The sequence below is a fragment of the Haliotis cracherodii genome, unplaced genomic scaffold (genome assembly GCF_022045235.1).
Source record: "Haliotis cracherodii isolate W230 unplaced genomic scaffold, xgHalCrac1.p SCAF_6, whole genome shotgun sequence".
NCBI classification, from domain to species: Eukaryota; Metazoa; Mollusca; class Gastropoda; order Lepetellida; family Haliotidae; genus Haliotis; species Haliotis cracherodii.
Genome location: NW_027266319.1, coordinates 10,313,283 through 10,325,975, shown reverse-complemented (window position 1 = coordinate 10,325,975; position 12,693 = coordinate 10,313,283). Strand labels below are relative to the sequence as shown.

Here is a 12,693-nt window from a genome sequence, read left to right as displayed (position 1 = left end):
TGTGGAGGACATTTCCATTGAAGCATCATTGACACAAATTATGTCCAGTGCAATACCCTATTTTGACATGTACCATATGTAATTGTGTTTTTAAAGGGGAACAATTGACTTGCTTTTGCATGTGTTTGTGACAGGAGCCAATGATGGGACAGGATACGCTCACCTTTTTGCAAATGTCTGGTGTCATATACTATTTGATAGTGATTCATAAACATATGCTTGTGATATAGTCGGAATAGTACAATCAACTCAGAGATTTCTTATGAATATGGAAAGGGTTTTATTGCTTTTATTCATGTGCATACATTGTATTTCTTGGTATCCATGCTTTCCATTGGAATAGGTATGTGCATGATATTTTATGGAGTCTGCAATATTACCTCTGTAGACAGTAATGTGTCAGCAATGAAAGATGCCATTGAAGCAAAGAGTCAGTGTTGCATTGTGGTGATGTTACAATAATTCAAACATTTTGTCCAATATATTCACTTACAGCAGACAAATTGCATTTCATTTTACTATTTCAGTGGACATGCATTTGGAAATATAAGTTTTCTTGATCCCACTGATTGGGAAAACTATATAGGACTTGTATCATATGACAGTTGGAAGGCTGCTTGGGGATAGTGTATTCCATATTCAATGATTGTGTTCCAGGTGTATTCCGTGCCCAGATGGGCAGTACATCGACACGAGCACAGCATCGTGCAAGTCGTGCCCACCCAACACTGTAGTGTCAAGCAGTGATTCCTGGGGGGAGCAGGCCTGCAAGGTGTGTGGGTCGGGCCTGAAGGCTGAGGGGGGCAAAGTGTGTAAAACCGACTGCAAGTATGTGGCGAAGGATGGCAAGGTGTATGACTTCTCCGACCTTGACAAGTAGGTGTTAATGTTCTTATTGGGATATCAGTTCATGATATATGTCAGATGAATGTTTGATGTATACAGATCCTTATCAGACATACAAGCAAAAATATTTTGCTGTTTGATTCGAAAAAAACAGGTGTGATTTGTCCCTTTTTTAGCCTACCAGATCATATGATTTAAGACATACAGAACATCTCTTAGTAATTATGATGACAGGTATCTGATGTATTCATAAGAAGGAGTCTTTGTTCTTTTTACATGTTGTGCACTAATTAAATACTAAATGCAGGTAAAGTTGAAAGGTGTCAAAAAGGCTGATTTCATTGAAAGAAATCTTTTGGGTCACTGACTTGTTCATACCGGTAGTTAAGTTAAAAAATCACTCCAGAAGTTAAAAAATCACTCATTTTTGTCTTACTCCTGTACTCCTATACATCCACAATATGTACCTGATATGTTTTAGAAATAAATAAATGACACGTTGTCAGTCATATTCCTGACCTCTGTGAATGTGTGTAATCATTTCTGAAATAGGTGAATGAATGTTTATCAATTTCATGAACCAAAGAAAAGTAATGTTTGCAAATGAAGTTTTTGAGATGAAAAGAAAAATGCCAGTTTTCTTAAATAACTAGCCTCTCAGATTTGTTTTTATGAGACTACCTTATGTAATCAACAATACGTGAACCAAGTCAATTATTAGATGTTTTGAAGATGATTCGCAGATACTGATTGTGTTGGTTGATAGTGGAGGATCATGAATTATTTATCTCATTCTGTTTCCAGCATTCAGTTCGTGGTGGGCAACAAGTTGTTTACCTCCAGCGGTACCCAGTACTACCACGGCTTCAACATCAGCCTGTGTGGAAACAAGGGGACACAACTCCCAACCTGCTACAACAACGTCACCGAACAGCCGGTTAGCACATTTCCTCAAAATCCTTTCTTTATCAATATAAAACAGAAGGTGGCAATTTGAAGTTCATTTGAAAGCGAAAAACTTTGAAACCTTTGAAGTGTTGAGTGACAGTTGCTACATTTCAAGAAGACCATTAATGTAATGAAATAACTTGTAGGCATGAGTGATGGTGTTAATATTTCATGACGTAGAACTTCCAATAATTGCCAGTCTTATCTGAGCCTTGTGGTAAATTAATCCTGGTTTATGCCCCATGTGCACGTACACTTTATGTTTGACACATGTTGCACTGTGTTTGATGTTTGTGGAAGCACTGTTGACATCATCTTCCCGAGACAAGGGAGTTAACTGACGATAAAAGTCCAGTTTCCACCCTTGCCGCAGTAGGCTGGAATTTCTGGGCTCGATTGTGGAGCCACCAGTGGCTATTATGAGAAATGTCCCTTCTATGTCCCTCCTATTGACCAATCAGATTCCACTTCTGATATCACTTGCATTTGCTTAAAACAGAATGGCAGTGCCCACTCAAGACAATCTGATTGATTGTGTCTCATTTCACGAAGAGCATCAATCCATGTGAGCACCTTGATTAAAAACATGAAAATATTTGGGAAATATCTGTTGACACCAAGTTGGCGGTACACATGCTTTGCAAATCCTACAATCGACCTTAATCTGCATGGTAGTTACAAACAGGGTGTTGATTTGTTACGTGATTTTGATTTGACTATGCATAGAATCGTCAGTCCAGCCAAAATATAACTCCATTATTCTAGCTTAGTTCGGCAAGGGTGGAAACTGGACTTTCATAGTCAGTTAACCCCCTTGCCTCGGGAAGATGTGTTGACATGATATAACTGTGAATTTTTTAAATGTAGCAAGCATGATCATCACGTGTTGCTCTTACCCTACAATGTATGTCATGGTTGCAATTTACAAATGTCAAGGTCAGTTGTACCTTGTAAGCTAATTGTGAATCAATGGCTGCTGCAATTTGCAGATTATTTCATGGAAGCTTTGTGTGCAGTTGTATCAGAAACTGTGAATTATGATTTAATGTTGTCCATGGTGTAAGACATGGAGTTCTTGATCTGTGATGTTGTAGATAATGTGATGGACAGTCAGGAATGTATGTATGATTTATGGGAATGGGGTGGGGTGGGGTGGGGTGGGATGAGGTTTGTGTGTGTGTATCGTTGACATCGATCTGAAGTTCAGTCCTGATTGTGCAGTATACATCACAGTGAACTTGAAGACATACTGAGACTTCATAAAGCTGTCCTACATAGACTTACGATAGTCATAGGGCTAAGATTGTTTGTGCAGATGGGCCTCTAGGTCTTCAGCTGATTTATGTCTAAATGTGGTTTAGGATAATATGTGATATATTGATTGCACAATTGATTTTTATAATCTGTAACTGCTGTCCTAACCATCTTAGCTTACTCAGGGACACATGTAAAGTGCTTTTAAATTATGACTAAATTTAAACCTACAGGGCAACAAATCTGAAGAAGTAGAAATTTTGAGCCATGGTGGAGTATGTTCAATTTCTACCTTAACGCTCTGTTCTGTCGGATGGAGCTGTGGGCTGTTGGCATATCATCATTGCATGATGTGTGTGGTACTTGGGTACTTGGGTACTTGTTTGGTTTTACTTCTTGTATTTAGATATATATTTTTTCTCCTGATTCCACTTCGGCTTTCCTCCCACATTATGCTGACATGCTGTAATTACGGTGATATAACTGGAATACTGTTCAAAGCAGCATTAAACCCACTCACTACTTCATTTTTTCCTGTCAATGTTTGGATTGATTGGTAGAATGTCCCCAGCCAATTATGCCATGAATTATATCACCATTCTATTGTGATAAATACTATGGATCCATTTGGAATGTAGTTTTGTTGAAGGACATGAAGCTAGAAATAGTAATCCATTGATTTTCCCTGTTCTTTCATAATTGAATTGTTTGTTTGTTGTTTAACGCTGCACTCCGCAGTATTCCCGCTATATGAAGGCAGTCTGTAAATAAGTGGGTCTGGACCAGACAATCCAGTGATTTAGGTCATGAGTATCAATCCACACAATCGGGATACAATGACGTGTCAACCAAGTCAGCGAGCCAGAGCACCTGATCCCATTAGCCTCTTGCGACAAGCATTGGCCTCTTTCACGGGAAGCATGGGTTGCTGAAGACACACATGCCAATAGCACCATTACTCATCATTTTGACTAGCTGTTGATTTCAAGCTTATGGTGAAAGAAATTCTGTGCTCAGTTGGTGATGCGAGGGAGGAGACATCCCTTCTAAAACAAAGATTTGGTATCAAATGGGTCCAGCGTATATAAAAACAGAAAGGAGATAGTGGATAATTGAGGATGTTAGAATGTGAGACATGGTTGATTGTATGTCATCATAGGTCAGATGATAATTTATAAATCGGTTCGCCAGTTTAAAAATTATAGATGGAATTCAAACAAATTTGTTTTTTTACCAGTCCCTCATTAACATTTGTTTGGCAAGTAAATTTGTGTTTGTACCTTAATTGCTATGCATAGACAGGCTATGCAATAAGATATTAGGCTTATTGCAGATTCCTATGTTAACCTTGTTCCCTCATATTGACTTGCTTTTGGTCAACAATCTACATAGAAAGTATTGCTTGATTAGAGGCATCGTTGCTTAGGCAGGTTTGATTTATTCTTAATATTTTTTTGGTAATTTCATACAATTTTGGATACATGTGGGAATACATCTATTTTGCACATAATTTGATATTTGCACCCTTTTTATTTACACAACCATTGTTGTTTTCTTGCATGTTGCATGGAATATCTAACACATGGCCTCCTTGTTGGTAGAACTATTGACATCCACTCAAGTTGCGGTAGTTGAATGATGTGCTGTAATACCTTCATCACAATGGCAGGTTTGAATCAACAGATATGGAGTTAAACTGCTACTAGTCCTTTTGGCCTCAACTTTGTCCTGTAGCCCAATCTTTGTCCAGTAATATCCTGATCTTTGTCCAACAATATCATCATCTTTGTCCAAAAATATCCTGATCTTTGTCCAATTATATCCTCATCTTTGTCAAAAAATATCCTGATCTTTGTGTCCAATAAAATCCTCATCTTTGTCCAACAATATCCTGATCTTTGTGTCCAACAATATCCTGATCTTTGTCCAATTATATCCTCATCTTTGTCCAATAATATCCTCATCTTTGTCCAGTAATATCCTGATCTTTGTCCAATAATATCCCGATCTTTGTCCAATAATATCCTCATCTTTGTTCAATAATATCCCGATCTTTGTCCAATAATATCCTCATCTTTGTTCAATAATATCCCGATCTTTTGCGAATAATATCCTCATCTTTGTCCAATAATATCCTCATCTTAGTCCAATAATATCCTCATCTTTGTCCAATAATATCCCGATCTTTGTCCAGTAATATCCTCATCTTTGTTCAATAATATCCCGATCTTTGTCCAATAATATCCTGATCTTTGTCCAATAATATCATCATCTTTGTCCAAAAATATCCTGATCTTTGTCCAATAATATCCTCATCTTTGTCCAAAAATATCCTGATCTTTGTGTCCAATAATATCCTGATCTTTGTCCAAAAATATCCTGATCTTTGTGTCCAACAATATCCTGATCTTTGTCCAATTATATCCTCATCTTTGTCCAATAATATCCTGATCTTTGTCCAGTAATATCCTGATCTTTGTCCAATAATATCCCGATCTTTGTCCAATAATATCCTCATCTTTGTTCAATAATATCCCGATCTTTGTCCAATAATATCCTCATCTTTGTTCAATAATATCCCGATCTTTGGCGAATAATATCCTCATCTTTGTCCAATAATATCCTCATCTTAGTCCAATAATATCCTCATCTTTGTTCAATAATATCCCGATCTTTGTCCAATAATATCCTGATCTTTGTCCAATAATATCCTCATCTTTGTTCAATAATATCCCGATCTTTGTCCTTTTGCCCCAATTATAGCTACCAGTAGTAGAAATAACAAAATCTGCTTTTGCAGTCTATGCCTTAGCAACTAGTCTGAGCTTGGGTCAAGTGACATTGTTTGGTTTAGTAGTCACAGCTAATAAGTCCATATGTTAAAACTAAAATATACCAAAAGCCGTGGTTGGGAGAGCAGACGCAAACGATTATATCAATATTCATCATCATGAGGACAAGAGACTTTAGATGTAATTCTACACCGGTAAGGAAGAAGCCAAGATTACCTTGCTAGTATGAAAGCGAAAACTAAATGCCATATTTTGGATGTGGAGTTGACAAGCATGTGGGTTTCGGAGATCCTGGTTTACTAGTACTAAAAATACTAGAGCTGTATCGGTTGGCTCTCTTTTCCTTTCCTTGCTTTGCACTTCATATTTCATATGGCAAGTATTGCCCACTTAGCCATGGTTACTCATGGTATACCCCTGATTAATAAGATAGGTTTTTGTCAGTGTCATATCCATGCTAATTGGTTTCATCAGTGGGATTGACATCTACAACTTTGACTTTCGGCTTTCCTCCCACATTAAGCTGACATGCTTTTATATGATTCTGATCCTGTTCAAAGTGGCATTAAGCCAGCTCAGTCACTACAGTGTTAAATATTAAGCATGAAAGTCAAGGGGACTTTGGTATGAACATAATATCTAATGTACAAGATTAAGGTTCCATGGATCAAAACCCTTTGGCAGAAAAGGTTAGGAACACCTTAATTTCCAACACTGCACTGCTACCAGTGCATGCACTGCTGATGATCTTTTCACGCTTACATTGTTATTAATACATTCCAATGTGTGCATGAATGATCCATCTAGCTGACATATTCAACCTGAACTTGATCCTCTGTAGAGTATTAACACTGTGATGCTATGGTTTCAGACTTATGGACTGCCAACAGATGTTCGGGGTATGGTTTGCCGGTCCACGTTGGTACCCCAGAGGGATGCAGAAGCACCCGTTGTCTCCACTCAGCCAGTGAGGTGAGTTGGGGTGGCCCTCAGGGAGGTGGACGGGAGGTGGGTGGGGTACCCCCAGAGGGATGCAGAAGCACCCGTTGTCTCCACTCAGCCAGTCAGGTGAGATGGGATGGCCCTCAGGGAGGTGGGTGGGGTACCCCCAGAAGGATGCAGAAGCACCCGTTGTCTCCACTCAGCCAGTCAGGTGAGATGGGATGGCCCTCAGGGAGGTGGGTGGGGTACCCCCAGAAGGATGCAGAAGCACCCGTTGTCTCCACTCAGCCAGTCAGGTGAGATGGGATGGCCCTCAGGGAGGTGGGTGGGTTACCCCCCAGAGGGATGCAGAAGCACCCGTTGTCTCAACTCAGCCAGTCAGGTGAGTTGGGGTGGCCCTCAGGGAGGTGGGTGGGGTACCCCCAGAGGGATGCAGAAGCACCTGTTGTCTCCACTCAGCCAGTCAGGTGATTTGGGGTGCCCGGCAGGGAGGTGGGTGGGAGCTGGGTGGGGTACCCCCAGAGGGATGCAGAAGCACCTGTTGTCTCCACTCAGCCAGTCAGGTGAGATGGGATGGCCCTCAGGGAGGTGGGTGGGGTACCCCCCAGAGGGATGCAGAAGCACCCGTTGTCTCAACTCAGCCAGTCAGGTGAGTTGGGGTGGCCGGCAGGGAGGTGGGTGGGGTACCCCCAGAGGGATGCAGAAGCACCCGTTGTCTCCACTCAGTCAGTCAGGTGATTTGGGGTGGCCGATAGGGTTTCACCGAAGTGGTAAACATCTCAGACCTGCATCACTTCGGGCTTTCCTCCCACATTAAGCCGACATGCCGTGATATGACTGGAATAAAAGCGGGCGTTAAACCCAACTCACTCACTCACTCACTTAACTTCTTTTGAGTGGTATATTTCAAGACATCAATTTGGCTCCTTTTGAACAATTTAAGAATTGTTTCCTGGACATGTAAGAGATCAGTGCACCAGCATAAGTTTCTGTGTCATAGCAACTTTCCTATTCTGACTGCAAGCTGGAGGTATATGGCCCAGATTGACATGGTGTTATGGTTTCAGTCTTGGGGACCACCTGGTGAAGATTGTGTCCAACGACAGCAGCATGGCGGACCTCTTCAAGGAGGAGGGTTTCTCCGCCACACCTGAAGGTCAGTCACATGATTCATCTTATACTATAGTCTGTGACAAAAACATTAGAGTCTGCTAGACAGATTGTCTTTAACAGACAAATAATCTTTATTCTCAGGCACTTTCTTCATGAGAAAACGTATTTCTTGATGTCATTTTGACTGAGCTTGAAGACAACAAATCTCTATTGTTGCACCCCTAAGTACACCTGGCTGTGGCAAACAGAATAGAAATCGTTTTTAAAGAGTCTTTGCTTGAGAACCTTACGCCTCAGAAGTTGAATGTCAAGTGATTTTAAAAAGGTTTCCATCAGTTTCGTTAGGGTTTTTTGTTTCATGAAATTAAATTCATTTACTGGTAGATATTATTATGTATATGTCTGTGCTGAGCTAGAAAATAAAATATCTTTTGTCATAAAAAAATATGCGAATATTCATGAATTTTGTGGCTTATTTTTCAGAATTAGAAAAGGATATTCATTTTCACTACAAGTCTGAACAGTAAGTAGATTAGAAATGCTAATGAGTTGAAACTATGTTTGATGGGAGGTGATGACATTGGCTGATATGGACTAGAGCAAAACAGGGCAGTTGGGTAGTCTAGTGATAAAAAGCTCTAACTCTTGACTCTGAAGTCCTCCTATCATACACCCAGTAGGGATTCTAGGTTAGAATTGATCTCCTGTAATCTATGCTCGTCGTACATGCTGACTTAGTTGATTGTGTGGTCAGGCTTCAGGACTTCTTTCATTGCATGTCATTGTACTCTGACAACGTGTAATGTTGCATATGATATCAGCTGTAGTAGTTGGAATATTGCTGACTGAAGCATAAAACAACATTCACTCACCAAATATGACTCCACACATAACAACTGTAAAGCCAATTCTTGTTGCCCTATGTTCTTGTTGCTATGAGGTTCAGCTACTAGAGCCGACAGACTCACTGTCTCTCTGTGGGGATTCAGGGTTAGAATTGGTCTCATGCAACCTTGTGACTTGCTTGACTGTGTTTCATTGTACCAAGATAGCGATCATTGCCCATTATATATATCAATCACTGGAGTGTTTGGTCCATATTTGATTATTAGTAGGCTGCCGCCATATACTACTCAAAAAAAGTTGAGGACCACACAATCTTTTCATGTTAGTATGACATATTAACTGTAGTATTAGGAAAGAACCAGGTTGTCCTTATTTTCTTTTTGAGTTGTACAAACGTAATGTATTTCTGAGTGCTGCATTAAACAACCCAACGAAACAAACAAATGTTATCGTCCTGTTCTCTTTGCTGTGGTATGCAGTGAAAGAACGGCCAGACTCTTTATTGTGGCCTATGTTCCCAGGTCAACCCCAGCCTGCCCCGAGGGACGCACCACCATCATCAGCCTGAGATGTGACGTGAAGCAGGACCTCCAGGGCGTCATTGACCTGCCCCCCAAATGTTCCGATGGCACCTGCGATGGCTGCACCTTCCATTTCCTGTGGAAGAGTCAGCATGCTTGCCCCATCTGTCGGAACGAAGACTATGAAGTGATCAACGGAGAATGTATTCGTGGAGAACAGACTATACATTACTATCCTCCAAAGTGAGTCTTCCACTGGAAATATCTTGTGTATCTAGATTATCTAGACCTGAACTGAGGCTGAGATTCAGCCCCATCTGCAGCAAATGTCAGTAAGAATACCCACAAGGAATAACTAATGTTATGGCTTTGCAGAGGTCACTGATAACAGGACCAATATAGAGAAGGAGGCTTTATTGCTTAGTTTACGTCAGTGCTTTGAATCCAATATGAAAATACCTCAGAATTTAAGATAATAAGACTTTATAAATGTCAAAATGTTGAAGAAAATAACAAGTTGTTCCCCACTGGCTTCCTAGTGCACTTAGATTGGAATCTTAGGTGAGTCCCATTTATCATATGAGCAGCATTCTATTTGAATATGGAAATGTTGTTGGGGATATGGACGAAAAGATTTGTGCTGATTATTATCAGTGGGACAGCTTAAAGCATTAAATCTGGGAAACATTTCATTCTAGCAGAGGTGTTAAATCTTTTTGAAATATAAGATCTTGAAAAAAACATATATGCTGTTTTAGTAGTCCTACATTTTCCTAAGTGATCCAGTTCGAATGTCAACTATGAGCCTGTTCTGAGATAAACTCTGTATGTGCAGACACTGCCTGCTGAGTGACTCCCATAAGCCAAAACAGATGAAGCAGAAGTGTACCACCATGCCATTTGCCGTGAGTATATACCTGATATATCTGAGTCTCTGATGTGGTACCACTATGCCATTTGCTGTGAGTATATATACCTGATATATCGGAGTCTCTGATGTAGTAGGGGGCTTTGGCGATGTTGCCATGCCAATGTGGTTCATGTTATCATGCTGATGTGTTTTTTGTTACCATGCCGATGTGGTTACCATGCCAATGTGGTTCATGTTACCATACAGATGTGGTTCATGTTACCAAGTTTATGTGGTTCATGTTACCATAATGATATAGTTGATGTTACCCTGCCAATGTGTTTGCAGGTCCAGGTGGCTCTGCCAGTCGTTATCGGTGTTGGAGTGTTGCTGATGCTCCTACTTGTCTACCTGTGGAAGAGGAACAAGAGGTGGGACCTTCTCAGTCGTGTCATGCTGTTGTCACCATCACTCTAACAAGATAGAATGGAAATTATCTTTCTGTAATATACACAGATTTATACTCATTTTAGTTATATTCCTTCTTGGCTGAAAAGATGAGATCAATATGACCTTCCCTATTGTGACGACAAGATTGACCTGTGGGTTTAGGCTTATTCCTTTAGTGGGACATTTCAGAACATTAAGTAGTACCTATGTGAGCTGTGTGACCTGAGTGAGCCTATGTTGTCCATGATATGATTAACTGTATAGGACCTGTGTTAGCCTGTGTTGTCTCTCACTGATATGACCTGTATAGGACTGAGGAAGGATATGTTGTCTCTCCCTGATATGACCTGTATAGGACCTGAGTGAGCCTACATTGTCTTTCCCTCCTCAGACTGGAATACAAGTACATGAAGCTGGTGGAGACTGCTGGTGGGCGTGATGGCGAACTGCCGGGGGTGGAGTCCTGTGGGCTGGAGGAGGATGACGAGGAGGCCGTCCACTTCCCTGACAAGAACACCAGCATATTCCAGAAAATCAAGAACAAGATTACCAGTGGTGGCAAGGTCAGTCACTGGGTGGGGGTTATTCAGAGCACCGATAGAGTTGCTTTCCTTAATTGTGCCAGGATCTGCTGGTTTTGGAAGCCAGATGTGCTCTGATTATGATCCCTGATTTGGTTAACATCTACTACCTGCTTCAGTTTAGACTGAAACACTGTTCAAAGTGGTGACACAATTCTCTCACTCTGTAGCAAAAGGGTGTTCACCTTTTTTGTAACAGAAGGGCTAATACAGGCAATGGTTGTAACATGACTCCAGATTTGGCACTGATAGACAGATAGTTAGAAATGTCTATTGGGATAAGCTGGTGAAGATTCCTCAAGTTGACAGTTAGTAGATCAACTTAGGAAAGGGATATAACTGCAGTGCCTCCTTGGGGCTACCGCAATGTCATTAAAATCAGATCCCAGTTCTCTCTATCGCTAAACAAAGAGCTGAGGACATCCCATTACGTGTCACGTCAGAATGACCTTTCATCCGACCAATCAAAGCGTCGCTTACCAGATCATGAAAGTGACAGTCTGAATGTGTTTTCTAATCATGCAACCTCGAAAACGTTAAAAAGGGGGTATTCCGAACGACAGTTACGGCCCGTGCGACTGATTATCGTCTATCTCTCACTTCCGTTGGATAAATGTTTGAACGGAGGAGGCATTGCACAGTACGTGGGAAGCACTGCCATACAATCTCAACCATATATTAGACATTCCGGACTGTTCGTTTGGTCAGTTTGTTCAAGATTTTAATCGAGAAATGTGTCTACATATATTTCAAGCGTTGTCTGAAATGTAAGTCACAAGGTTGAAACGAGTGCCGTAAAGCAGAACTTTAGATCTGATTTTAATGAGATTTGGGCTACCGAGGTAAGAGTGAGTGAGTATTCCAACTATGTCATGGCAACGTACACACAGTTGAACCTTGGCTAAGCCGAAATCAGAGGTTGACTAATCACTGACTCCAGCTGCCAGAGCACATTAACACAGTCAGCGAGGTCACTAATTGTAACCAACCGATCGTCTGTAGCAAGCTTGCATGGGGTGGTGGGACCAAATACTACATTCTTGTGACAAAGGTCTGAAGGTCACAATGTGACTGATTATGCTGATTATGGCTGTCTAGTTTTTGGATGTGTGACCATCAGCATTGCTCATTATTTGTTTGCTTCTGCAAGGTTCATACAGACTTGAAAAGGCCTTGAATGTTAAGGTCCCTCAAAAAGCCTTGATTGTTAGTGTCAACCTTACAAATCCTTAAAAACTACCAAACTGTTTTGAAACGTCTTGAATTTGAACAAAATGACTTATACTTCTAAGAGTATTAAAATTCTTGACAGAAAATTAATTTTTTTGTTGGTAGTGAAAACATATCTTGTTGGAAGAGTTATGATGTCCATACTGTATTTTAGCTCATACGACTTAAATATATTATGCTGGATTTTAAAAAATATTGACAGACTAAGGCTAATAACCCGACTATAAAGCCTCAGTGATGGCACCGAGATACGGCCCTCAGTGAGGAATCCGGGTCAAACTAGGTCCCTCAATCTGTGTTTGTTGTAAGAGTTGTTGAGA

The 12,693-nt window shown here is 40.6% G+C and overlaps 1 protein-coding gene across 6 annotated transcripts in view; it reads left to right on the top strand.

Moving 5' to 3' along the window:
• Window positions 1–12,693, top strand: part of LOC139446229 (endosome/lysosome-associated apoptosis and autophagy regulator family member 2-like) — a 63,422-nt gene that overhangs the window by 42,485 nt on the left and 8,244 nt on the right. For 5 of the 6 annotated variants that reach the window (XM_071227577.1, XM_071227579.1, XM_071227575.1 and 2 more), the window contains 10 exons: window positions 658–876; window positions 1,651–1,783; window positions 3,282–3,323; window positions 6,712–6,812; window positions 7,850–7,938; window positions 8,379–8,418; window positions 9,263–9,505; window positions 10,098–10,167; window positions 10,461–10,543; window positions 10,954–11,125. In XM_071227577.1, coding sequence (XP_071083678.1) covers window positions 658–876; window positions 1,651–1,783; window positions 3,282–3,323; window positions 6,712–6,812; window positions 7,850–7,938; window positions 8,379–8,418; window positions 9,263–9,505; window positions 10,098–10,167; window positions 10,461–10,543; window positions 10,954–11,125 — 1,192 coding nt within the window. The remainder of the gene's footprint in view (window positions 1–657; window positions 877–1,650; window positions 1,784–3,281; window positions 3,324–6,711; window positions 6,813–7,849; window positions 7,939–8,378; window positions 8,419–9,262; window positions 9,506–10,097; window positions 10,168–10,460; window positions 10,544–10,953; window positions 11,126–12,693) is intronic. The other variant, XM_071227581.1, reaches the window with a different exon arrangement.